Here is a 27,496-nt window from a genome sequence, read left to right as displayed (position 1 = left end):
AGAGAGAGAGAGAGAGAGAGAGAGAGAGAGAGAGAGAGAGAGAGAGAAGAGAAGAAAAGAAATCAGTCAAGCCCTTTAACAATTGACATCAGAATATGTGGCCTAGGGCATACAACACATACAGAGATAAATCAATTCAGAGTAATCTGAGGAGTGAGAGAACATTAATACCTGAGGGGATTAGTTAGTCTCACCCTGGAGAGAGTTAGCTGAACCTTGAAGGAAGATAATGATTTTAAAAGACAGAGAGGAGAGAGAAGGGTATTCCTGGCACAGGGGAAAGCTTGTACAAATACCTCAAGTGGGACACGCAATGTTGAATCTGGAGAACAGGTCCAATTTGGCTAGAACACTGAGTGTGTAGAGGAGAGTAATGTGAAATAAGGCTGGAAAGGTTGTCTGGAATCAGACGGCATAGGGTCTTTAAAAAACCCAGTTGAGGAATTATATTTTATCCCAAGTGAAATAGGAATCCAGTGAAAGTCAAAGTTGTCCCTCACAAAGATTGTTATGGAAGATGGATTGGAGAGGGGAGGAACTGAAGGCTGAGAGACCAAACAGGAGGCTATGAAAAGAGTCCAGATAAGGGCTGGGGAGTGCCTGAGACAGTGCAGGAGCTATGTGAGTGGAGAAAAGGGGATGGATGTGAGAGAGATTCAGATAGAGCCAACAGGACTTGGCAATTAATTGGATATGGGTGCCGAGGAATAAGGGAATTAAAAAAAAAGGTTCCAGAACTATGGATTACCGGTTAGATGATGGTGATCTCAACAGAACCAGGGAAGTTTGGAAGCAGCATAGGCTTAGGAGAGATGATCAGTTCCATTTTGGACCTGCTGAGTTTGAGATGCCAGTGGAACATCTCCAATGGGAGATGTCAAGTAGGCAGTTGGTGATGTGGTACTGGAGCTCTGAAGAGACGAGGGCTGGATGTGTTGAGAGATGTCTGTGTCGAGATGATCACTGAACCCATGGGTGTAGAGGAGGTCACCAAGGATGAAGATTTATTAGAGGAGCATGGTACAATGGAAAGACTGCTGGATTTAGAGACAGAGAACTTTAGTTTGAATCCTGACTCTGCCACTTACTACCTTTGTGATCCCTTTGGGCCTCAGTTTCCTCGTCTGTAAAAATGAGTAGGGTTGGACTAAGTGATTTCTAAAGTCCCTTGCAGTTCTATATCTCTTATCCTATAAGAGAAGAGTGCCTAGGATTGCACCTTGGGAGGTGCCCACACTTAGGGGGCAGGATGATGAGCCCATGAAGGGAATCCACCAAGGATTGATCAAAGAGGTAGGAGGAAGAAGAGTGCTGCCGAGGTCAAGGAACACAGTATAGCCAGGAGAGGGTGGCTGGCTATAGCAAAAGCAGAGAGGTTGTGGAGGTTGAGGACTGAGAAAAGGCCATCAGACTTAGCATTTAAAAGATCGTTGCAGAGCAGCTAGGTGGCACAGTGGATAGAACAGTGCTCTTAGAATCAGGAGGACCTGAGTTCAAATCCAGCCTCAGGCACTTATTAGCTTTGTGACCCTGGGCAAGTCACTTAACCCCCATTGCCTCTAAAAAAAGAACATCAACAAAAGATCATTGGTAATCCAGGTGAGGGAGACCATTTGCCTACCAGCAATCATTAGCTACTAATAATCGTGAAAGAAAGGTGAACTCCCCTTTTCTGGGGAAAAAGAAGAGATGCTAATGTTGTCTGAAGTTTTGGAAAAGCCTTCCCAAGGCTGAGAAAGTCAATAGAATGAACATCCATGATTTGGGATCCTTACCTTCCAGCAAAAAAATTGGAAAAAATGACAGTCATGAATATGAGTATCAGAGTGAAGCGTGAATAGAAGGACGTATACATCACTTTCTCTAAAAAGAGATTACAGCAAAAGCAGAAATAGGGAATCTTTTTTTTTAAATAAAGCATGAATGAGGGGGCTGGGGGTGGGAAAGGCCCTTAGAGATAACATCTTACCATTCTTCTAACCCATTTCCTCACTCCGTGTGTTCCCAGGACATTTCTATGGTGGATGACACCATTCCTATATCCCTCCGAAGCTGGATCCTTTGCTTCTTGGGCATCATCAGTACCCTTATTATGATCTCTATGGCTACCCCAGTTTTCATCATCATCATCATTCCTCTGGCCATCGTTTATATCTTTGTACAGGTAGAGACCTCTCCACTCACTGCTTAAGTTCAGAGCTTGTCGCTCCCCAGCTCTGCTTTCTAAAAGCTAGGGCCTTCTCATGAGTATCTGCTTTTCCACTTGTCATTCACTCCTCTTCAGCTCTTTCCCTTTTTCATTGAAATATTCACATCCTGAAGAAGCTGAGGCCAGAAGACTCCTGCGGCCAGGATGGGTATGACTGGTGCTACTGATTCAGCATCTGTCCCAGACTTCACTGTTGCTGAGACCAGCAAGGTTGTACCATGAACATAGGTTCAGAATGGAATCAAAATCAGAGGACCTGGTCAGCTGTAGGATTGCAGATTTAAAGCTAGAAGGACCCTTAGAGGCTGTAGAGTTCAACATCCCTCCTCACCCTCTTTTGCAGATGAGGAAACTGAGGCACAGGAAGCTTAAGTGATTTTCCCAGAATCATATAACTGTGGAAGGTCTGAGGCAGGATTTGAACCTAGGTCCTCCTGATTCCAACTTGAGTATCCTACCCATTCTGCAAGGCTGCACCTTGTTTTCTCTAGTGGTTCTTTGAAGGAATCCACCTGGGCTGGATGCTATCATTCCTGCAGAGAAGGTGGACTCCTTTTTGTGGCCTAAGCCAAACCTGAAAGTGGGCATCAAGCTTGCCTTCCATATGTAATTATTTCTAGGCTGTTGGCATAGCTGTACATGGGGTAGGACACCCTACCACACCCCAGCTTTTCTCGCATTTTCTTGCTTTCTTCTCCTTCCCCTACTTCTCTGATTATAATACTGAGGCTTCAAACTTGCACACATGCTGACCACAGTACTCCCAGAACCAGCAAGAGAGACATGACTTTCTGCCACCCATCCCTTTTCATCTGCAACCTGCTTTATGCTTCCAGAGATTCTATGTGGCCACCTCCCGCCAGCTGAGACGTCTAGACTCCGTCACCAAGTCTCCAGTATACTCCCACTTTAGTGAAACGGTGACTGGTTTGCCCATAATCAGGGCCTTTGAGCATCAGCAGCGTTTTCATAAGCACAATGAAAACCTAATTGATACCAACAAGAAATGCATCTTTTCCTGGATCATTTCCAACAGGTGAGGGGCATTTCTAGTCTAGAATCATGCTTTTGAATTCTGTAAGCTACAGATGAGTGTGCTGAGCCCAGCAGTTGTTAATTGTTTATTTTTTAATAAGAAATGAGAAAATGTACCTTCCTCCTCTCTTTACAGAGGTAGGGGGCTGTGGGTCAAGAATACTGCATATATTGCCAGACACATCCATTGTGTTCACTTGCTGGCTTTGTTGTATTTTTCTTTTTTCTTTTTTTAATCTTTGTTACAAGGGATGACTTGCTGGGGAGGGGAAGGAGAGGGATATAGTTTGAAATAAAGGTGATGTAAAAATAAAAATTATAAACAAAAATATGATTTCTAAAAACTCATCTGGTAGTACCAGGTATATTCCTGATGTGCTGTACAAGGAATAGAGGTCCCATTTTTTTTTGTATCTGGCTGCTTACTCCTTGAGTAGAAGTAGATCAATCCATTTGATGGAAGGATAATTGTTTTGTATTTAGGGGTGGAGGGGGGAAAGAGTAGATAAGACAGAATGTTCCTGTAAAAACCTAGAGAGTTCATATCTTTTGAAGTGAAAGGGGCTAGGGGACCCTCCCTCATTCCAGGTAAGATACCTACTGAACTCAAAGACCTGTTAAAGGTTGAGGTGTTCCAGCAAAGAATAAAGAAAGCTACTTGGTGGGAGCTGAAGGCACTCAAGGAGGCAGCTTGGAGCTCCTTGTTTTTTGTTTGTTTGTTTGTTTTCATTTTTGTTTTTGTTTTTGGAGGTGGGAGCCAATCACTAAGAAGTCAGGGACTTTATTGTAAAGTGAAACAAATGGGTTCATAGGGCGGAGAAGATACTTCCAGGTACTTGGGCTTGGAGTCTGTCCCCTAACGCCAGGGTGCTGCTGTAGTCCCGTTGCCAAAGACAAAACCAAACCCCACAGGAATTAGGGCTGCACTTTGATTTAAGTAAAAAAGAATTTGTCAAAGTACAGGTTTACAGAACAGACCAAAGAGGAAGTGGTTGTCTTTTGTATTAAAGGACTCACTGTGGGATGCCGCTAAACAACATTCTCCTCCCCCTCTTTAAAATCAGATTCATTGTATTTCATTGATTTATTCATTTATTTGGCTGCAGGGAATCTCACCAGTGTATTTGGGTGCTAGTGTAATTAGCACAGAGTAAACACATAATAGGTGCTTTTTCATTTGTCCATTTGTGATCTCTTGCTCCCCCTACATGACCCGTTTTCCAGTCTTTGATTTCCTTAAAATCAGATGCACTTTACAAAGGCTGAAGACGAGACACCCATCTTACTCCGACAGAGCGCACCCATTGCCGGGCGCCACCTTGTACCTCCCTCCTGAGGAGCCCTGCGCCACACACACTGTTCCCGTGAATCCCGAACTCCTTCACGTGCTGCATCGTGAGGGCTGGGGAGTCAGGAGTCTTTTCTCTCGGTCCTGTTTCCCCACAGGTGGCTGGCGATTCGATTGGAGCTGATTGGGAACCTGGTGGTGTTCTTTCCTTCCTTGCTGATGGTCATTTACAGAAACAACCTGACCGGGGACATGGTGGGCTTGGTACTTTCCAACGCCCTCAATGTGAGTCTGAAGCTTCGGTGCCTGAATGCCAGGGATTCATCTCAAAGTTGCTCATTGCTTTTCAGCCAGTGCTCCCCTTAATCTTTCTAGTCCCCATTCCCAGGTTTGGTTGTCGGGACCCAAGGCAGACAGCTAGAGGCAAAGCCAGAGAAAGGTGCCATACTCTGTTTTCTCCTCTCCCTCCTGAATTCCCCAGGACTCCTGGTCTACACTCCATCCTTGATCACACTCACACTCCCCCTAGGCAGTGGCCAAGGCCTAGGAGTCAGGAAGGCTTGAGTTTGAACCCTGGCTCTGACACTTACTACCTATGTTACATTAACCTCTCAGCCTCAGTTTTCTCATTATAAAATGGGGGTAATAAGAGCACCTACCTCCCGGGGTTGTTGTGAGGATCAAATGAAATAATATGTGTAAAGCACTTTGTAAACCTTACAGTGCTATAGACATGCTAGTTATTATTATTTGTATTATTAATCAATCAACTAATTGATCAATGAACATCTTAAAGCACTGTGCTCAATGCTATTAGTTACTCCTCACTACTATTCTACAGCATCCATTCATTTACTATTGAGCCCTGGCACTGTCCAAGGTGCAGTACAGAGCTGTATAGGGACGAGATACGAAGATGAGTAACATGGGTCCTTGCCCCCAAGGAGATTACATTCTAGTAACCGAAGTCATGGTATCCAGCAGCATCCCACTGGCTGACAGAGGACCCCTCTAGGTTCACCCTTTTTACATACTATTGGATTGCCACTAGACATCAGGGGTGACCCAGCAATATCCTTGTGAAAACAGGGAGGAGCCTGGGATAGATCCAGAGTAACAGTAATAATGTTAATCATAATAACAATAATCGTAATAGAATTTATATAGTACTTGAAAGTTTGCAAAACATTTCACACATTGTCTCATGTGATTCTCATAACAATCCTATGAAGTAGGGACAGTTAATATCCACATTTTGCAAACGAGGCTCAGATAGATTAAGTGACTTCCCAGGGTCACAGATCTAGTAAGAATCTGAATCAGGATTTGAATTCAGGTTCTCCTGACTCCAAGTCCAACACTATTGACTGTAACATCTGTGAAGCAGATCAAGGAAACATGTAGTAGTACCCCTGTCACAGGCCCTTAGGAACACAGACTGTGAGAGCTGGACTTGGGAATTATTCTAGCCTGACTTCCTGATTTTGCCCATGGGAAAAAGAGAGCCTGTAGCCGTTCCAAGAATTGCCTAGGATCACAAGAGTAACTGGTGGCAGAAGTGTGGCTAGAATTCAGCTTTCCTGCCTCCCCATCTGATGATCCTTTCCTATGGCTTTTAGGCTCAGATGCTAGCCCACTCCCTGGAGAAGGAGAGCACCTAGGAGGAGGCAGAGAGGGGTATTTTCATCTGCTAAGTCTTGATCCTCCCCACTGTGGCATCCCTTATGTGTGCATACTTTAAGGTTCCTCTATGAAGCCTTCCCTGAGCATTCTCGACACACCCCTTGTAGACGGTGACATCTCCATTTTCCCAACTTCTGCTCTCGTGTTCAGTAACACTTCATTGTCCTGAGTTCCTTGAAAGCAGGAACTGTTTCATCTATGTATTAATTATGTATCCCTCACAGTACTTAGCACAGTACTAGGCACAGAAAACAACAAATAAATGCTTGTTGATAGGCTGATGGAGCAAGTTTCTGGGTCAGAGGCTAACCCATTGTCTTCTGATCTTGGTGCAGATTACACAGACCCTGAACTGGTTGGTGAGGATGACTTCTGAACTAGAGACCAACATTGTGGCTGTTGAGCGAATAGATGAGTACATCAAAGTGAAAAATGAGGTAAGAAGGAACTAGAGAGAGAGGGAAGGAGACAGGAGATAGGGATGATTTGGGCTTAAGTGGACCTTGTCCTTTATAGATTTTGACTTTTCTACTGCCTTTCAATTTCTCCTCCTCTTTTCAGCTTCTTCATTTCCTCATCTCTTTTCTGCTTGTTCTCTGTCTCCTTGCCTCCTATGACAAACAGGTCCAAATATTTGAATTTGAGGGTTATTAATTAAAATAATATTGTTGGTAGAGGACGGGCCCTGGAATCAGGAGGACCTGAGTTCAAATCCGGCCTGAGACACATAACACTTACTAGTTGTGTGACTTGGGGCAAGTCACTTTACCCCAATTGCCTCACCAAAAAACAAAACAAAACAAAATATATTGTTGACAACAACAAAAATAGAAGCTGAATGCTGGATAACGATCCTGCCTAAGCTCACCCCCAACGAAGAGATAGGAAATTGCATCTCCCTCCCTTCTTTGTACAAGCTGGGGACTATAGGGCTGGGACACAGCATATACTGTCAGAATTGGTTAATGTGTTGGTTAATTTTGCTAATCTGCTTCCCCCCCAACCCCAACCTTTCTTTTTTATTCTTTGTTAGAAGAGCTAGCTTTCTGGGTGGAGGGTGCCACTACATTAGGTTTTGAAACTTAAAAGTTAAAAGGAAGTCACTCTCATAAATGACAGAACCATGGAGGAAGCAGGGAGGGGCAGTTTGATGTGTTGCTTCAACTCCTGAAACCCCAAAATGCCATCTTCCAAATGCTCCATCCTTCAATGGCCAGTTCGAGTCTCCTCACCTCCATGAAGCCTTCCCTGACAATTTTCCCCCATGCAGAACACTCCTCTTTCAAGTCCTATTTTGTACTTCATTGTCCTGGGTTATTCCTATGTTGGTCTTTTCTTTCCTTAAAAGCAACTAACCCAGTGCTGGGCACATAGAAGGGATTATTGAGTCCATAGTCCCCCTAGGAGGGGGAGAGATACATTGAGAAATGTAGATAATGTAAAAACAAAAGTAATCAATAATTTTTTAACCCAGTATTGTCTCAGGTTAGTCAGGCTTATAATGAAACCATAACTGTTTAAAGAGCACACACATTTCCCCTCTAAATTTCACATAAGACTGTTCTAGACGAAAAAGGGTTTTCCTTTTTTTTTTTTTTTTTTTTTTTTGGCAAGACATTTAAGGAGTTTGACTCTTTCAACCTGGGAACAGAAATTAGATTTGTGGCCCCCTTGTTGTTGTTATTTCTTCATTCTCAGAGGACCAATGACATCATCCTCGTGTCTTGACTTCCTTGTGAATTGGATTTAAGAGGGGGATTGGGAATTTGTATATTGGGATTCATCAGGTGGAACTTTAGAATGAAGACGGACACAGCTTCAGAGGCTTTAGTGGGATGAGCTGGAGTTAACGAGAGAGCGGGGCAATCATGATTCTAGTCCAGTCCATGCCAATGGACAAGAAGATTCAACATGGTGGCCTGAGAAACTAGAATGCTGGGCTGTGGTGGTCTACCATTCCCCCAAACAGATTGAAGTCAGAAAAATCTGTCAAGTGATAAAAATTCCACAGGAGTTTCCATTCAGGGAAGACCAAGAAATGTAGGACCTGGAGTTATAAAGGAATTTAGGAATCATCTTCTCTGACTCTGAGATAAAGAAACTGAAACCCAGAAAGGGTGATGCTGAAGGTCACCCAGGCAGCACCTAACAGAGCTGGTATTTGACCCCGGGTCATCAGGTAGCAGATCTTTCAATTCAGCACGCTCCTTTTAGAAAAGGAGGTATTCTCCCCTTGTTCTTGAGGACATGGGAGATTATGGATGTGGAATGTTGTATATATTGTTAGAATCTCATGAGGTGTAAGTTAATTTTGCTGACTTTTTTTCCTCCTCTTCCTCTTTAAACCTTTATCACAGGGTTCACTGGCAAGAGAAAGGGGGAGGGATATAACTGGAAGTAAAGGTGATGTAAAAACAAAAGATGGCAATACATTTTTTAAAGAAGAGTTGGTGCTGAGGCTTCTGTCTGGTTCCTCATGCAGGCCTGCTGGGTTACAGAGAAGAGGCCTCCACATAACTGGCCCAGCAAAGGTGAGATCCAGTTCACTAATTACCAAGTGCGTTATCGCCCTGAGTTGGATCTGACACTGCACGGGATAACCTGTAACATTGAGAGTACTGAGAAGGTAAGCATGGCAGCCACTGAGGAGGTGGGCATTTGGGGGGAAAAAATAAAGATTAGAGTTTGCTGGCAACCAGAAACAGAGGCCCAGTGAGACCTCGGGGATCCTTCCTTCTTGGGCTGGGGTGAAGGATTGTGCTGCAGGCGCTGCCCGCTGGAGAATGGGGCAGATGCTCACACAGCCAGGCTGCAGAACGTCAACAGAGCAGAAGGACCCGGGCATTCCTCTACATGCTCTCACTTGGGCTCCTTCTATGGCTCCTGGATTTGTCCTCCCGCTTCCTTGCTTGGTGGAGAGGGAAGCCATGAGGACGAGAGTAACTGCAGCGATAGCCAGGGTGGGGCAGCTGGAGCTCTGTCCAGGGCTGGTCATTTAGAGGCTGCTTCCTGGGGGTGATTCTTCACTTGCCCACCCTGCTGCTGACCTTCTCTGCTGGTGCCCTTGTTCCCTTGCCTAGCTCTGCCTGCCTCCACCTCTGGCTCAGCCCATGTGCTTTTCAATCTAGGTGGCCACATTTTTGGCAATGTAGAACCTTTGAGATATCCCAAGGTATACCACCTCCCTCCCCTACCCTGAACCCTTTCCCTACCTCCTATCCTGGGCTAATTTTTTTTCTGGTAACAACACTATCAGTGAGGTCCCAAGCACAATTTTAAGAAGAGGATCTTTTGGAGCAGTAAACAGGGAAAGTAGGGTGTCCTGTCCTATGGAGAGAAAAGAACAGTCCTAACTTTGCTTGACTTCTCTTTGGGGATGATTCCATAGAGCCCTTGGCTGAGTCATGGTCAAAGGTGAGGTTCAAAGGAAGGAACTTTACAAAGGGCCAGGAACTGCTTCTCCTATGACAGCATGGGGGTCTCAGGCAAATAAAATTTCTTCCTGGGGTCAACAAGTGTAAATAACTTAAAGAAAGACTATCTTTTGCAGGTTGGCGTCGTGGGCAGGACAGGAGCTGGGAAGTCATCCCTTACCAACTGCCTCTTCAGGATCTTAGAAGCGGCAGGAGGCCAGATCACAATTGATGGACTAGATATTGCCTCCATTGGGCTCCATGATCTCCGAAACAAACTGACCATCATCCCTCAGGTGAGTTCTGGAAGCCTTCCTCCCATCCTTCCCCGCCTTTACCTGCCCTTGGGAAGTCCGTAGGACTCTTGGTGAAGTCCTCACTTCTTGGCTTAATCTCTAGAGCAGATGAGAGGACACCATCATTACTGGAGATGATCTGTTTCCTGGGGCTCCCAGCCTTTCAGGTCCTCATCCCTGGCATATTGCTAGCAAAGGGCACAGCCCCATCCCTGGGCAGGACAAACAGTCCCCTGTGTTATAGGGTTATGTATCTGAAGCTCTTGCTCTCTGCTTTGTGGAGAATCTGGACAGCTTGGCTATTACAATCAATTCTCAGCTTTCTAAACCAGTAAATAAGTCACACTTGTGTGGCTAGTACAAAGTATGCTCCCAGAGGACAGAGACTGATTTTTTAGTTTAGTTTTGTTCGCTTTTCTTTGTATGCCCAGTACTTAGCACAGTACCTAGAACATAGAGATATCACTTAAATACTTGTTGACTGACTGTCTGACCGTCTAGGAGCAAGCAAATGGACAATATACCTAGAATTTTTTTCTTGCAACAGCTCTATTCAAGTACCTGAAACAGCCACAAAAGAGACATTGTTGTTGTGTTATGAATTAAGTTGGCAGGCACTCCTGGGGGCAGGAGGGCATGGGAGTGATGGGTAGTGAGTTAATGAATTCCTTCCTTCAAAAAAATATTCATTGAACACCTATTATGTACACGGTACCATTCTGACACTTTGCAATTTACATTTTCATCTTTTCTCTTTAAAGATTCCTTCTCTTTTGAGATTACTGAGAAATAGGGCTACCTGCAGGGATTTCATACCATTGAGGTCTCATAGGTAGTGTGGAGGTACATAAAAATGTAGGGGGAGAAAAAGATGTCCTCTCCACTATTCCTTCAGTGTCAGAATCATGTAATCTCAGAATTGCCAGGGACTTCAGAGACCACTTATTTAGTCCATCTAAGAATCTCCAATTTCCACATTGGCCATGTCCAAAATTATGTGACTCATTCTGTATATTTAATTAAAATCTGTCCTCTGATACTTATTAGCTACATGATCCCGGGCAAGTCACTTAATCCTTGTTTGTCTCAGTTTCTTAAACTGTAAAATGGGGATAATAATTGTACCTACCTCCTAGCATTGTTGTGAGCATCAAATGAGATATCTGTAAAGCACTTAACAGAGTGCCTGGTATATGGTAGGCATTAAGTAAATGCTGGCTTCCTTCTTCCTTCCTACTTAGCTACTTTTCTTCCTTCCTTCTTTCTTATTTAGTCTACCACCTTTTTGTGAGGAGGTGGGTAGCATTCTTCATCCTTGGTCCTCTGGAATCATGGCACAATAGGATTTCATTACATTCACATATCGTAATTTGTTCAGCCTTTTTCCAATTGGCGGGCATTTCATTAGTTTCCAGTTCTTTGCTATCACAAAAAGAGTTATTATCAATATTTTTGTGTGGGGGGGTCCTTTCCCTCTTTCTTTGATCTCTTTGGGGAACAGGCCTAGTGACATTGGTGGGTAAAAGAATATGCAGGTTAGTAACTTTTCAAGGAGAGTTCCAAAGAGCTTTTCAGAATGGCCGGACCAATTTCACAATTTCACAGCTCTACCAAATGCATTCTCATGCCTTCTTCCCTACTGCCTCTCCAACATTTGTCATTTTCCTTTTTTTTAAACCAGCTTTGCCAACCTGAGGGATGTGAGGTGGAAACACAGTTGCTTTAATTTTCATTTTCCTAATCATTAGTGGAGCATTTTTTTCCCATGACTATTTGGATTTCTTTCCTTAAAAATTGCCTTTTTCCTATCCTTCAAGAGTTTGGTCAATTGTGGAGTGGCTCTTATTCTTATATTTTTGAATCAGTTCCTTACATATCTTAGAATGCAAAGCACTTTGCAAACCATATGAATCATTAATAGTCTACCACCTTCTTAGGCTCTCTATTTTTATTGAGGGTAGCTGCAAAAATAAATAAATAAATAAAGCCAAAGCTATGATTTAGCAAACAACCAGTAGGTGGCAGTAACTCAACACTTTAGTACCATTATTATTTAGCATTTCTTCAGCTTTTCCGTAGCATTTGCAACGGACTTTGCGATCTTGCTTAGAATTCCTCACCTAAACATGCCCTTCTCCATGGCCTAACCTAGGAATATTTTCCCCACCTAATAAATGGCAACGGAGAGGCATTTCCTAATCAGTGAACCACATAATTTCATAACTGGAAGAGACTTCAGAGGGTATCAAGTCCAGTAGTTTTCAATCTTTTTTGTCTAAGTGCCCCTTAACACTTTATGAAGACCCCAAAGATCTTTTGTCTATGTGCATTATAATATCAGTATTTACCATATTAGAAACTAAAACTGATAAAATTTAAAAATATGATTTATTCATGAAAATAGCAATAAAAGCATTATATTCATATAAATAACATTTTTATGAAAAATAACTTTTCCAAAACAAAAAATTTAGTGAGAAGAATGACATTGTTTTACATATTTTTGCAAATCTCTTTGTCTAATAGAAGACTAAACATTCCATATGTTGTATTATGTTGTTTTAGTTGAAGTATTTGAAGAAAATTTGGCCTCAAACAGATATGTAATTGGAAAAGGGATCCAGATTTTAAAAGGCATCACATCTTAGTAGTATTATGAAAACAGTTTTGAGAATTTGGGCCTGGGATCTGCAGACCACACTTTGGGAATTGCTTATCTAGTATAACTCCATATCTGAACAATGAACCCTCTACTTGGGGTCATACCTGTCTGAGGCAGGATTCTGACTCAGGTCTCCCCGACTCTTAAGTCTAACACTCTATCATTGGGCATCATGTCCCCACTAAGTCTGTCTTCTCCAGACAGAATATCCCAACAGCCAATCAAACAATGAATAAGCATTTATTAAACATCTACTATGTGCTAGGCATTGGTGATACAAAGACAAAAATGAAAGTTTCTGTCGTCAAGGAGTGTGTGTTCTATCAGGGAAGACAAAATGCACATAAAACATATATACAAAAGAAATTAAAAATAATTTCTGGGGGGAGAAGGTACCAACTGGGGACATCAGGAAAGACTTCGTGTAGATGTTACTTGAGCAGAGTTTTATAGGAAAAGGTGAATCCCAAAAGGCAGAAAGGAGGTGAGAAGGGCATTCCAGACATGGGAGATGGTGTGTGTGTATGTGTGTGTGTGTGTGTGTGTGTGTGTGTGTGTGTGTGTGTGTGACAGAGAGAGAGAGAGACAGACAGACAGACAGACAGAGACTAGGGCTAAGTATATATAGATTTGGGAGTCGTCAGTATAGAGATGGTAATTAAACCCATGGGAGTTGATAAGTTCACCAGGTAAAAGAGTATAGAGATAGAAGAGGGCCTAGAACAGAGACACTTAGAGTTAGGGGTTATGGGGAAGCAACGAAGGAGACTGAGAAGGAGCAGTCTGACAGGTAAGAGGAGAAGCATGAAAAAACCCAGTGCCACAAAACCTAGAGAAAAGAGTCTTCACTAGGAAAGGGTGGCCAACAGTGTCAAATATGGCACAGTGGTGGAGAAAGAAGAGGGCTGAGCAAAGGCCGTCTGATTGAGTGCATGAGCATTCCCTAGCAATTTTGGAGAGAACAATTTCAATTGATGGATGAAGCTGGAAACCAGAGCACAGAATTCAGATGTGCATAAAAGGACAGAAGATGGAGCTGATAGCAGATGCCAATAGGTCTTCTGAGAGTCTGGTTGTGACAGAGAAGAGAAATGTAATGGCATCTAGTGTGAAGGCCCCTGGGAACTATCCCTGACCATGTGCCCTGCTCCCATCCACTGCTCCCAAGGTATATGTTCTGAATCATAAAAAGCCAGAGCCAGAAGAGCCCTCAGAGATCCACCAGCACAGCCCCTCATCAGAAGCATGGACCCTTTCACAACACCTCCAGCCTCTGCTCCACTACCTTTGATAGCCACGCTCTCCTAAGGCAATTCATTCCATCTTCATGTGGCTCTTCCTTGTGTTGAGATGATGCTGAGTGGGTACAGCACCTGGCCTGGAGTCAACAAGATCCAGATCTGGCCTTTGGACACTTATTAGCTGGGTGACCTCCGACAAAACATGTCAGTTTCCTCATCTGTAAAATGGGGGTAATAGTAATATCTACCTCCTAGAGGTTTTCCTGAGGATCAAATGAGAAATTTTTAAAAGCACTGAGCACAGTGCTTAGCACATAGTAGGTGCTTAATAAATGTTTATTTCCTTCCCTTCCCCTATAGTTTTGATCATTTGTCTTAATTCTGCTTTCTGGACTCAAGATGAATAAACCCAGCTCTAACCACTGCTAATCCAACACTATGAACACCAGATCTTTGATTAAAAAGTTGGCACTTTTAATGAAGTGTTTGTAATGATGTGCTTATCGGTGCTGAGCCCCATAGGTAACAAAACAAAACAAAACAAAAAACTAAGCTATTTCAGCTATCCATACCTCTCCTTTCAGAATAAAACTTCTGGGAAATATTCCCCTAGGAGGCGCCCAAGCTTAGTGGATGAAATACAGTACTAAGCTTAAAATGCATTGTTATTCTACCAGTCTTATCATTTGCCCCCTGAATGATTCTACCCTTGTGATCCACCACCTGTCTGAAGGGCCCTGAGATTTCTAAAACTCAACATCCTCAATCTGGGGACTGTAGGAAGGGTGTCCCTGCCAGCCAGCCTCCAGTATCTCCTCCTGCCCCTTGGTTTATGCAGGATCCTGTCCTATTCTCTGGAAGCCTGAGGATGAATTTGGATCCTTTCAACAAATACTCTGATGAAGAGATCTGGAAGGCGCTGGAATTGGCTCACCTGAAGACCTACGCGGAAGGCTTGCCACAGGGTCTATCTTACGAAGTGAGTGAAGGTGGTGACAACTTCAGGTAAGTCCCCGAACACAGACCAGCTTCCTCTTAAGGCAACCATTAGACCAAAGGGTGGAAGCAATGTTTCCTCTCCCTCATGTGCCTTGTGAGACTGTAACTAACCTCCCCTGTAATGTGGGTATGGTGTCAATAAAGCATCTTAATCTCCTTGGCTTAAGAGAGGGCCACCCTAGACCAGCATGGTGGAGTGGAAAGGACACTGGACTGACGTCAGCACCTCCCCTTCATGGGCCTCATTTTACTCATTTTTAAAGTGAAGATGTAGCACTAGTGACTGATAAGGGGCCTTCCTGGCACTAATGTTCTGAGAAAAGCTGATTTTTGTTCATGTTTTTTTAAAATCCTCATTAGTGGAAAAAGCATGCGATGCTATAAGTACAGAGAGCCGGGTTCTGTTGTGGCTCTGTTCTAACCAGACTGATCCCTGAACAGCCCAGCCTTCGGATGTGCTTCCAGTTTCCACATCTGTGTACACAGTTAGGTGGCACAGGGGAGAGATCACTGGACCTTGTGTCAGGGAGACTCAAGTTCAAATCTGGCCTTAGACTCTTATTAGCTAGCTGGGTGGCACCGGGACAGTCACCCACCCTTTCTCATCCTTAGTTTCCTCATTTGTAAAAAAGGAACACCACCACCTACCTCACAAGGTTGTTGTGAAGATTAAATGAGATAATATATCTAGAAAGCTTTGCAAATCTCAGAGTGCTGTGTTAATTCCTATTCTTACTACCCTGCTGTGGAGAGTCACAGAAAGGACGCAGATGACGGCAGAACAGCAACATTAACAACTATTTCCAGTGTTGTTTCTGTAGGCAGGAATTAGAATAGTGGTGGAGTTTAAATCCCAGTATGGTACAATAAACTCCAGGGGACTCTACACTTTTTTTTGTTGGCATTGTTTTGTTGTCAAACATTATTCCTATAAGTGGGTCATTGTTGGAGGCTTGGAAATCATTTTCTCATTTTTTTTTTGTTTGGTAGTTGAGGTTATAAAGAAACACGAGATGTAAAACAAGGCCCTTCTCTTCTGGCATGCCTATCGTAGGCCCGAAAACTGCTGGGCATCGTGCCTTCCTAGGGCTGTCCCCAGAAAGTGACCAAGTCCCCTGGGACATCATGGATTAAAACTATCCGTGAGCAGGGTGGATCTGAGATCTGTTTCTACCACCACGTTGCCCTCTTGTGGCAGGAGTTGGATTTCACTTATTTCACTAATCTGCCTCCGCTTCTGGCCGGGATCCTTGTTGGGGCCATCTGATGCCATGCCTGAGGTTGTGTGATTTCAGATGGAGCCACGAGAAGGTAGAAGCATCGTTCCACAGCAGCCGTCCCTTTCCATGGGTCACCTACTGGGAAGTTACCTTGGAGTGCCCTAAAACTCTTTCCTCAAAACTGAAAGAAAAAATGGCAGCCAGGAAGGTGGACATGTTGACATTTAGGCTGCCTGACAAATTCCAACTCTCGATGTGTCTGCTTAGCAGCAGGGTTTAGCCCTTCCACACCTTTCACTTAAATGATACTAGAGAATTTGCTGGAGTTTGAATGCTGCCTCAGACGCAGGCTGGCTGTGCAACTCTGGTCAAGTCATGTAACAGCTCTTAGCCTCAGCTTCTTCATCTGCAAAATGAGGATAATAAAGGCATCGACCTTGCAGGGTTGTTGTAATGGTCAAGGAAAGTGAGATATTTTAAGTTCCATATAAATATTAGCTATCAACAATGATATCAATGTATCAATGAAGAAGCTGGGGCTAGTGAGTTTAAATGCCTCACCCTTGGTCACACAGCTAGCAAGGGCTAGAACTAGGATTCAGTCTAGCCAGCCCTTTACCATACCACCATGCTGCTCAAGGTTTCTATTTCTTAACCACATTCACTGTCTAGGGCAATCCTTTCTCTGGAGATGTCTGACAGCACCATAACTACCTCCGGCCTACTGCTAAAGCCTCAGGTAGAATTCCCTCTACAAGTCAGGACTAATTATCAAGGAAGGACCAGACTAGGGTGATTTCTACCTATTAGTAGCATGCTTCCAGTTGCAAAAGATTCAGTTGCCTTTTACCCTAATTTTGGGGAAGATTTTTAATCCTGACATCAAGTTAATAGCTAACATTAATATAGTACTTTTGAGGTTTGCAAAACATTTTATAGGCTACAATCTAAGCTATAATGGTTTCTGTTCCGTTTAGCGCTATAGAATAAAAGTGATCCTGATACTCCTGCCCTTCATAGGTGACACTAAAGTGCTGCCGAGGTCTTGATCATTTTGTCCCATCTGAGATCTGGTAAAGGCGCTGACCCTGTAGAGGGCAAACTAGGAGCTCCCTGGCCACACCCACTTTCTTAAGCCTACCAGCAGCCTCAAGTACATACCACTGACTAGAAAATCCTATCAGTCCACATAGGGTTTTAGATAATAGTTGATAAATTTCTTTGGGGTGGCCAAGGAAAACAGCTGGGTTATCTTGCCTTGACCCCTCCATTGAAAGGTTTTTCTTTTGCAAAATAATGTAGAATTCTAATCTATTAATGCTCTTAATGTTCCCTACTATCAACCACGGAGAGCAATGAGCACATTCCTTAATTGCTTCACTTCTCTTCCCACAGATGTTTAAGGAGGTATTTCTGCCTTGTTTATGGGCTCTTGGTAAATTAAAGCTTGTTTGCACTTCACAAGTCTATTTGAATCAGGAAGTCAGGCTTATCAAACATGGTCATCTCTAATCAAGGCAGGTCTTTAAACAGTAGACTTGAGGCTAAAAGTACACATAAAAATGAATTTGCCAACACAATTCAGAAATTGTGAAACATTTCAGACTATGGTATCCCCCGCTACACAAATGATGCACAATGGGATACTGCTTTTTTTTGTAATGGAATCTTACAGTACTATGCCTAGTACCAAATATCCATCATTTTTCCTTGATGTTATCTGCATAGCTGCTTAAGAGGGCAATAGTAACAGGTAGTTCCAGATTAGTGCAAATAATGCATCCTCTTAAATGGTGGCATTATTTGATTTCGCACTTTTTCCACTGAGCTGAAGCCAGTCACCATATTTTACATAATTATAATTTTGAATGGTGTGAATTCAAATACATCTGACCCACACATTGCACTAATTGGAACCTAATTTGGGTCTGTCAATTTGGAAATGAGTTGGACTCAGAATGCTGGGCTCTACCCAGCATCCAAGACAACAGCACCACTGGTCTGAGCGCTCACTCTTGGTTTATTATATTGATGACAGCGTTGGGCAGAGACAGCTTCTGTGCCTGGGTCGTGCTCTGCTTCGAAAATCAAAGATTCTCATCCTGGATGAGGCCACAGCTGCCGTGGATCTTGAAACAGATAACTTAATCCAAGCCACAATCCGAAAGGAGTTCTCCAATTGTACAGTCATCACCATTGCCCACCGCCTCCACACAATTATGGATAGTGACAGGTGAGTTCTGGGTATTACACTGAGAGGATGAGATGGGAAATCCATAAATGGGAAAGCTATCACTTAGCAGAGTTAACAAATAGGAGAAATCATCACATTACGGAAACTGCTAGGAATAGCCCTTCCATGGAACAGTCTAGAACCTGGGGGGTTGGAAGGAAATGATGGTTGTAGAAGATGGGCTCATCATACTGGGTGAAAGGTACTGGGGATGCTCCTTTAGGCTCTAAGAGTTTAGGTTTACTTTTTAACTCCTGAGATTCAACACTCCCTTTCTGTCTTGGTTGCAGAGTTATGGTATTGGATAGCGGGAAGATTGTAGAATATGACAGTCCTGATAACCTACTCCAGAGGCCTGGTCCCTTTTACTTCATGGCCAAAGATGCGGGCATCGAAAGTTTAAACACATCACTTTAGCCACATCCAAATGCCATGAGGCTAGCAACACACAAAGCCTGATGTAAATAAATAAAGCTGTACAAAGGACATTAGCTTCTGAGCTGGACCATCTGGATCTGCCACAGGGCTGAGGCATTGAAATTCCCACATTTGGCCCTGGATTTCTATGTTGGTTTTAAGACATCTTAAAATTCCCAAAATATACAGAAGGGATTAGAAGTGAAGGATGGTTGATACCTGCTGCAGGAGAATGCTGAGTAACATCTTGAGGACAGCACCTATTTTTTTGTTCACGGTACCTAGCAAGGAGCAGGTACTTAATAAATGCCTTTTGATTAAGGGAGTGCTGGTCTCCTTGTTTTATGAATGTTAAGGATTTTGAGGGCCCATTTGTCACCTATTAGTGCAGGATGCACCTCTAACCCAATTTACTGCCTTAAAAAAAGGCAGATGATGACTATATATGTATAATCAATATCTTATTGTTTGCCTTCTCAGTGAGGGGAAAGGGATGGGAGGGAGGGGGAGAATTAGGAACCCAAAATTAAAAAAAAAAAAGTTAAAATTTTTTACATGTAATTGGGAAATATTGAATGAAATAAATAAAAATATTTTTTAAAAAAGAGGCAGATGCTTCTACCTCCCTATGTCCATGGTATATGGCAAGCGAAAGGGCAAAAATGAAAATATTTGGCTCCTTGTTCCTAAGCAGAAAAACAAATGGGTGTTAAGGAGGCCTGCTGTGCCCAAGAAGTCTGTCACCTGCAGCCAGCAGCTGCAGCCATCATAGACAGTGTTATCATGTCTATGGGCTGCCCAACCTGAATGTGATATTACACCTCTGTGTATGCTGTGTGGTCCCCAGCAAGGTGGTGAGGAGCCAAACCTGGGAGGCATGGAAAGATCAGACACCCTCATCCACTTCAGATGTGTGGGTACAGCCTGTGTAATAAGCTATCGACCCTAAGCTCCACAAAGGAAAATAAGAGGCAGGTTTACTTTAATGAGAGACTGGAACAAAAATAGTAACTAGAATAATACAAAAGAGATTTCAAAGTAAATTTATCAGATACCTAATGCAAAAGTTACTTTTCAGTAATATTTTAGTTGTTCTAAAATTTTTTTAAATTTCTGAGTATTTTTTTTTTACCTTTTGACAAAGTAAAAATCAAAATTAAAAAACAATCAGACCTAGCAACTGAAGGCCTACTGTCGTCACTGTCTCTATCTCAGCCTCCTAATAATAATATGACACTGATTACTGTCACCATGGGATTGGGGGATTAAGTAGTGACTCACCCCAAAAAAAAATTTACCAGTATAAAATATTTAAGTAATTATGTTTCAAGCCCATCTTCCTACTTTTTTTTATAAGTTCTATCTCAAAACGCCTTCAAAAAAATTTACCCATCACACCAAGTTGTCCTGAACTGATGAAACTAAGGAAGAGTCTGCATTCCCACCATTTCTTCCAATGTTTATTAGCTACCTCTATTTTCCTCTTTTCCTAACTTGTATAACTCTTCCACGCGTCCCCTTGTCCCTCTGCCCCACTCCCCCAAAAGAGGGTAAAAAGCACTTTCCTCACACAACCAACCTGTGAAGGAGGAAAGTGCAGGGAAAACATTAGTCTTGGAGTCAGGAATCATGGGTTTTAGTCCTGCCTTTTGGCACTAGCTATGAGGGCAAGTCCCTCAGTCTCTCAGCCTTGGTTGCCTGATAAATGAGGATACACATAAACTTGAAAATGAGCCACAGACACCTTTCCTTTTCCCAGCAGTGGTCACAGAAACACTCAGAACCAATGAAGGGACATGGCGTTCTGGTGCCTGGAGCCATCTTTAAGACAAAACATTGATTTCAGCAAACACCTTACTGACTGGCCTCTTATGCAGTCTAGGCCCCCTCACTACTGCAGTGGCTTGCCCACTCCTCATCCCCAAACTCCACTGGGGAAACAACTCTGGGCCATCTGCTTAGCATCTGCTGCTTTGTGGTGGGAGTGTTGTCAAATGCTGAGGCAAAATGTTGGAGCTACATCAGATTGATGAAGTTACTCTCTAGATAAACATATCTGTTAACTTCAGAGACAGAGGCTGCCTTATGAAAAAATTCTGAAAACTATGAAATAAAACAAGAGGCTAGCCCAGGGATTCTGAGCCTTTTTTGTGTTATGGACTCTTTTTGGCAATCTGGTAAGGCCTATTCATCCTTCTGAGAATGATGCTCCTAAGTAAATGTAATATAATAAATAGGGTTACTAAGGAAAGCATAATGAAACTTTGATCAAAGTATTTAAAAAACACATTCAAGAGTTACCTCACATTAAGGGCCCTTGGGCTAGACACACTAGAGGTTTATACTTGTGCTCTATAGCACTTATCACATTGTAAATGTTTAGCAAAAACCAAATTTTGCTAAACAAGATCTTATTTTAGGAATAACATATGCTATGGGTGGGCTACAAATAGAGACAATTAGGAGGTACACTGGGCATGGAATCAGAAGACCTGAGTTCAAATCTGACCTCAAATACATACTAGCTCTGTGACCTTGGGAAACTCACTTAACTCAGTTTCTTCAACTGTTAAATAGGGATAATAAATAGCACTTGACTTCCCAAAGTTGTAGTGAGGATCAAAAGAGATACCTGTAAAGCACCTAGTACATGGCAGATGCTATATAAATGCTAGCTATTATCATTCTTATTAGAGGCATGAATAAGGTAGGGTGGGGAAGGGTAGAGGTTGTTTTAAGATACACAGAAACGTTTGAAGAATGAGACTGATTCCTTTACATCTTTCCTGCGGTTCCAGAGTCCGGGCCAACAACCTTCTAGCTGAAACCTAGGATTAGATTTAGAACTGGTAGGCCCTTACGAGGTCATTTTTGCCCTACCGCCTCATTTTACAGATGAGGAAAATGAGGCCCAGAAGGGTTAGGGGACTTGCCCAAGGTCATAAACATAGAAAGTGGAAGAGCTAGGATTCAAACGCAGGCCCTCAACTCTCAAACCCAGCCATCTCTCCTCTAGATCACGTTACGCTGCCTCCATGTAGCAACCCTGTTCCTGCGGCCAGAGATTTCAGAGGGATCTAACCAGACAACTAGAGAGAACTCAAATCACTGCGCCTTACCCTTCTTTACCTCTCTGCTGCCCCTCTGACACTGCTGATGGTCCCCCCACCCCACCTCCACTGTCTTAGCTGCTTCCTGAAATTCTCTTCTGAACAATACTTCTTTTTCTTCTCTAATTCTTCTTCTCCTTCTCAGGTTGTTTCCACCTCTTTATTGTAAATAAACCCTAAGGTTCTGCCTTTGGTCATTGGCTCTACATTCTACCCTAACTCTCATGTCTCCAACTATGATTCCTATCCAAAAGACTTCCACATTCACCTCTCCAGATCTTTTCTCACCTGGGTTCTAGACCTTTTATTTCCAAATATCCACAGAACTTCTCCACAATTAAAAACGTGATCCTCTTTCCACAAACTGGTTCCTTTTCTCAGTGATCTAATTTTTGTCAAGGGCACTGCCATTCTTTGAGACCTCTAGGCAAGAAAATTTGGTTTTTTTTCCTTATCTTCTTCATTGCCTATACTTAATGCCAACAACCCTTTTTTCTTTGCAATGTCTCTTGCATTTGCTCTTTCTTCTCTGACTGCACTGCTATCATTGCCAGGGCCCTTAACACCTCATGCTGATGAGGTTGGGATCTAAACCCCAGAAAAGAAAAACCCTGGACTTTCCCACTTGGCCAAACCTCTAGCATTCGCCTGAGGCTACAATCCCATCAACTGGCCTTTCATTGTGGCTACACCCAATCTCCCAATTACCTCCCTATTTATGGCCCCCAGCCATTTCTCCATTCTCCCTTGGCCATAAGGTCCAGGTCCCAGGAGTTCTGTTCACCTCAGCTTACTGGCCACTCCTAGGTCCCTCCCACAGTCTTTCTGTATATAAGGTCCACCTTGTCTCCATTAAGATGCTTAGATTCTTATAATCTAGGCACTGCTCAGATTCTTAAAATATAGCTAATAGCTTACTAATGTTTAGACTCTTTAAGAGTCTGCCCAATACGATGGATGTCCTAATAAACCTTGTCTTTGGCTGAAAGAAGGCTTGGGTCGAATTCTCTTGGGCAGGACCCATGTGTTGTGATTTTGGGGTCCTAGAACCCCTAAGTCCCTAAACTGCATCATTTTGGTTGCCCATACGGGGAAACTGCCTAACCCCAAGTTCTTCTCCGAACAAGACAAAGGTATGTAAGCCTCCCCTCTGTCCTTTCTTACTCTGCAGTTAGGGTTGCTCTCCGAGCATCAAGCCTTGGAGGTGCTTTTCGGGCAGACAGTTATGAGGCTGTCTCTCACTTGGCCTGAGGCTCTCGGTCCACTGGGTTGGTTCAAGGCCATGGACCTGGGTACACCTTCCTCAGCATAGAGGACAAGGATGGACGCCCTATCTGGACGTGTATGCTCAATTCTGTTAATTCCCTTGGCTAGGGAATTGGGGAAAACTGCAGTTGCTTTTTGGTTCCCTGAGGCTTACTTACTCCCTTCCCTCTGCACCTCTGAATCCTCCTTCATGGAGGTTACAGGGAAAGTTAGAACAGCTAAAAATATCTTGGCAGATTCTGGAGGTTTTGTGATTGATCATTAAGGAGTTTTCAAACACCTGTACAACCTGGTCACTCCCTTCTCTTGAGTTAAGAGGGTATCTATTAACCCCTCTCATAGGAGAAGAGAGTTTCACCCTTTACCCCTCACCTTTGATTTCACCCTCCCCCACCTGGGAAAGGAAGGCGGGAGGAGGGGCAGCAGCTACATCATGGGCCCCACTGGCAATGGCCTTGGGCTGTAGGGCAACCTTTGCCTGGAAGTATCACCCAGGTTCAGCACATCTTGCTCAAGGTAATGAAGCTAGCCTTCAAACTTGAGTAAGCATGCTCTTTTAAATTTGTAGTTTTATCTGTTAATGATGAGATGTTGATTCTGTGTAAAGTAATTTGGAAGTGCATTTAACAAAACTGAAGTCACCTGATTGGTAATGGGTTTGTTTCAAGTTTCAAATTGGTGAACTTTCTATATCAGTTATGTCAAGCAACTTTTCATAATTTGGTTACCGCTAAAATAATTTAGCCATTGTTGGTTATTGTTTTAATGTGTAAACTAGCCAAAAATTTTATTTGGGTTATGTATGGTTTGCTGAGAATTTGCAAGCATATAGAAATATCTAATGATTGGCTTTTTACACCAGGACAAATTAGAGATGTAAATCCTGGAAAAGTTTTTCCTAAGCTGTGATTAGTAAAACTTGCTGTTTGAGGTAAAAGCTCATAGGATTTTATTTTGAGTTGTCTGATGGGTCATAATCCATCGATAATCAATAATCCACCATCTGAGAGAAATGCCACAAGCTACTCAGAGAAGGTGATACTGGTGGGAAGTATGTTCCTTTGAAAGGGAATGTTACCCACCTGCCTATTCCTGAGTCTGGCTATGAGGTGGATTTGATATTGCATGGTTGAAAAACTGAATTATCTGAATCCAAACAGCTAATAATGTTTTATCCTCTCAAAGTTGGGTCCTAAATCTAGTCCCTGCTTTATATCTGGGCCCTGTAGTTTTTTCTGTCAGATATATGTCTTCCAGACTATGGGCCATTCACCTACAGTTAGTAACAAACATCGAGTACCAGCCAATGTCCCCCCATGGCTCCTTGGATGCAGTCTGTGCTCAGTTCCAGTCAACCTCCTCTTTGGGACCCCCTCGAGGCAGGGACAGCTCTACACCCCTTGCCAGCAGGAAGCAGTTTCAGAAGCCGAGACCTTCACCCCTTACCCCAAAAGAATTTAGGTCCCATTTGTTTGGTGGGGGGGGAATGATGAGGTTGGGATCTAGACCCCAGAAAGGAAAAACCCTGGACTTTCCCACTTGGCCAAACCTCTAGCATTCGCCTGAGGCTACAATCCCATCAACTGGCCTTTCATTGTGGCTACACCCAATCTCCCAATTACCTCCCTATTTATGGCCCCCAGCCATTTCTCCATTCTCCCTCGCCACAAGGTCCAGGTCCCAGGAGTTCTGTTCACCCCAGCTTACTGGCCACTCCTAGTCCCTCCCACAGTCTTTCTGTACATAAGGTCCACCTTGTCTCCATTAAGATGCTCAGATTCTTATAATCTAGGCACTGCTCAGATTCTTAAAATATAGCTAATAGCTTACTAATGTTTAGACTCTTATTTAAGAGTCTGCCCAATACGATGGATGTCCTAATAAACCTTGTCTTCACCTTAAAGAAGGCTTGGGTCGAATTCTTTCAGGCAGGACCCGTGTGTTGTGATTTTGGGGTCCCAGGACCCCTGAGCCCCTAAACCGCATCAATGCCAGGCTTTTTAAAACAATTTCTTGGCTAATCTCCTGGCCTCTAAGTCACACACTGCTTCAATCATCGTGCCACTGTCTTGCTCAAGGACACTCCTCACTCCTTGGCTAAATCCTAACCAGGATACAGTCCCTATTTGCTTAAGATCTCTTCCTTTCTTCCACCAGACCTGCCTTAACTGAGATGACTGTTTTAAAACTGTTCCCTGAGCCCAGAGACTCCCTCTTATTTAACTACTTTCCTTAACTCGTTATGTACAGGTCAAACCCTGTACAAAGAGCCCTCAAATTTTGTGGTATTGACTGTTCTTTGAAATAAAAGCTTGGATATCTTTTGACCATATCATACATCAATTTTTGCTGCAATAAAGATGAGTTTTCACTTGCATTTTCTGGGATACAATCTCTCATTCTGTTAAGTTTAAGGAAACACAGGATCCTGAGGAAAGCATTCTTTTATTTAAAAAGCTACTTATTTCTATGGCATCTATTGAGAAATGTCCAAAGACCAAAAATATGTTGAATAAAAGATAAAATATGCCAAGGGCCATTCACTTAAAAAAAATTTATTTACAAAAAGAACTAGTTCAGTATCCACAACTCTAAAATTACTCACAGTCCAAGAGTAAAGGAGAGAACCTCTTCCTTCTCCTCTAAGTAAGAGCAGCAGACATCTCTCCATGCTGGGAGGGAAAGGGCATGTTGTTATCTTCCTAATTCATTCGAGGATGGCTTGATTTTGAGGAGCAGAAGCTGAAAGGGGGTTCCAGAGAGACTGCTGTTCTGAACACCTAATCATGAGTGGTTTCAAGACAGGAAAGCTCTTGTAAATGAATAGTATCATGCCTTGGCTGGGGGATGGTAGTGGTGTGCTGTAGTGTGTTTTAATGGAAAATGACCCTGACATGAGTATAGGTTGGGGAATGAATTCTGAGATGACAGAAAATATGGAACAGATAGGCAGGTCTTGGCAATCCTGTGTCTAGATATAGACACATGCACATTTCTACTCTTACTTTGATTGTATGGCTCTCTTCTCTTCCAGCTTCAATCCACCTCAGAGAGTTCCCTAATGATTCTAGGAAATCCTAGTCTAACAAGATAAGGAGGCTACCTTTCTAGCATCCAGGGATACACGAGGGAAGAGATGCCCTGCTGGACTAAAGAGGGCAAAATATCCCTGGAAATGTTCCAACATTTTGGTTTGGCCCAAACAACATCCCAACACAGATCTACAGCTCTTTAAGGAATGGTTGCAACTCTAGCCCTACTGGGTTAGGGCTGTGGAGCCACCTAGAGAGAGGATATGGGAAAGTATCATTCACATTTAGTGTGATAATAAAAAAGGGTCATTTCCACTTGGGTAAAGGTGAGCTATAATGGGAAGAACTATTTTATGCCCCAAGACAGGAGAAATAATTCATTCAGGTGAAGGGCATATAGAAGGTAAACATCCCTAGCACCTTAGAAGGAGTAAAAAAAAAGCTGATGTTTTCACATACCAGAACTAGAGAAGGGAGAAACAACTTAGTAAAGGACTGTTAGTATTTGGGGGCTTTTTCAAATTGGGGATATGTGTTTGTGTACAGGAGAATGGCAGTATCAAGGGGGCTTACAATCATTAGGTCTGTTAGGTCCAACAATGTCAATGCCACGTGTAAAGAACCAATCAGAAGCATAGTCTGAAATGGGTCACAGGTCAGGCCATGACTTTCACTTGATCCAAGTCAGCATCTCATCACTGGATCCTGGGGCTGTGTACAACCTCAAATCCAGCTACAGCATAGCAAGCTGGACCAATCACCTCTAAAATCCTGAGGCTAAGGCACTATCGCCATCATATGCAGGAACATCAGTTTTCTGGTTGTAAATATTCTTTCTCTATGTGGATTCCAGGCTTTGTCTCTCCTCTTAGTGATATCTGAACTACCTCTAAGTCCCGGGTCCATTTTTAAGTTCTAATTCTAATGAGCAGCAGAATTCATAATACCATTGCAGACAACAAGGTTTCATTCTTGTACTCTGCCATTCCATGGTTACACAGTGCAGACAACCCCTCTATATCAGAGATAGGTAGCAGAGCATAGTGCCCCTTTTTTCTCTCTCTTTTCTTTAGTGGGCTCCTAGAACCCCTGCTGCCAACTGGAAACAAAAGCACCAGGATTGAATAGGAAGCAGTGCACATTCAGGTGTACTCAGTTTTTCGGATGTAATTGGATGGAACATAGCCTCTCTTCCCATTCAATTCAGCCAACCACCATTCCTTGTTTCCTGTAACATCTTTGAACTCAAGGATCCTGAGTTTCTGATTGGCCAACACACTCAATTCATTTGGGCTCCGGGCCTTGAAAGTGTAGACAGCAAAATAAACCTATGTAAGATAAGAGTATGAGTTAGCAATAGAGCACTTGCAACCAAGATTCACCCTTCATCCT

The 27,496-nt window shown here is 43.0% G+C and overlaps 2 protein-coding genes across 11 annotated transcripts in view; one reads left to right on the top strand and one right to left on the bottom strand.

Moving 5' to 3' along the window:
* ABCC2 (ATP binding cassette subfamily C member 2) overlaps nt 1-19,017 on the top strand; it is a 72,102-nt gene extending 53,085 nt beyond the window's left edge. For all 3 annotated transcript variants that reach the window (XM_027859415.1, XM_027859428.1, XM_027859421.1), the window contains 9 exons: nt 2,009-2,164; nt 3,046-3,245; nt 4,691-4,817; nt 6,551-6,652; nt 8,698-8,841; nt 9,766-9,924; nt 14,666-14,832; nt 18,085-18,279; nt 18,570-19,017. In XM_027859415.1, coding sequence (XP_027715216.1) covers nt 2,009-2,164; nt 3,046-3,245; nt 4,691-4,817; nt 6,551-6,652; nt 8,698-8,841; nt 9,766-9,924; nt 14,666-14,832; nt 18,085-18,279; nt 18,570-18,696 — 1,377 coding nt within the window. In that variant the 3' untranslated portion in view covers nt 18,697-19,017. The remainder of the gene's footprint in view (nt 1-2,008; nt 2,165-3,045; nt 3,246-4,690; nt 4,818-6,550; nt 6,653-8,697; nt 8,842-9,765; nt 9,925-14,665; nt 14,833-18,084; nt 18,280-18,569) is intronic.
* A 6,594-nt stretch (nt 19,018-25,611) lies between these two features.
* DNMBP (dynamin binding protein) overlaps nt 25,612-27,496 on the bottom strand; it is a 108,109-nt gene continuing 106,224 nt past the window's right edge. For all 8 annotated transcript variants that reach the window (XM_027859355.1, XM_027859364.1, XM_027859371.1 and 5 more), the window contains one exon: nt 25,612-27,432. In XM_027859355.1, the coding sequence (XP_027715156.1) occupies nt 27,247-27,432 (186 nt within the window). In that variant the 3' untranslated portion in view covers nt 25,612-27,246. The remainder of the gene's footprint in view (nt 27,433-27,496) is intronic.

The sequence above is a fragment of the Vombatus ursinus genome, unplaced genomic scaffold (genome assembly GCF_900497805.2).
Source record: "Vombatus ursinus unplaced genomic scaffold, bare-nosed wombat genome assembly UNPS02000749.1, whole genome shotgun sequence".
In the NCBI taxonomy this organism is placed as follows: domain Eukaryota; kingdom Metazoa; phylum Chordata; class Mammalia; order Diprotodontia; family Vombatidae; genus Vombatus; species Vombatus ursinus.
Note: the sequence above shows the minus strand (reverse complement) of the source record. Positions and strands in the feature narration are given on the sequence as shown.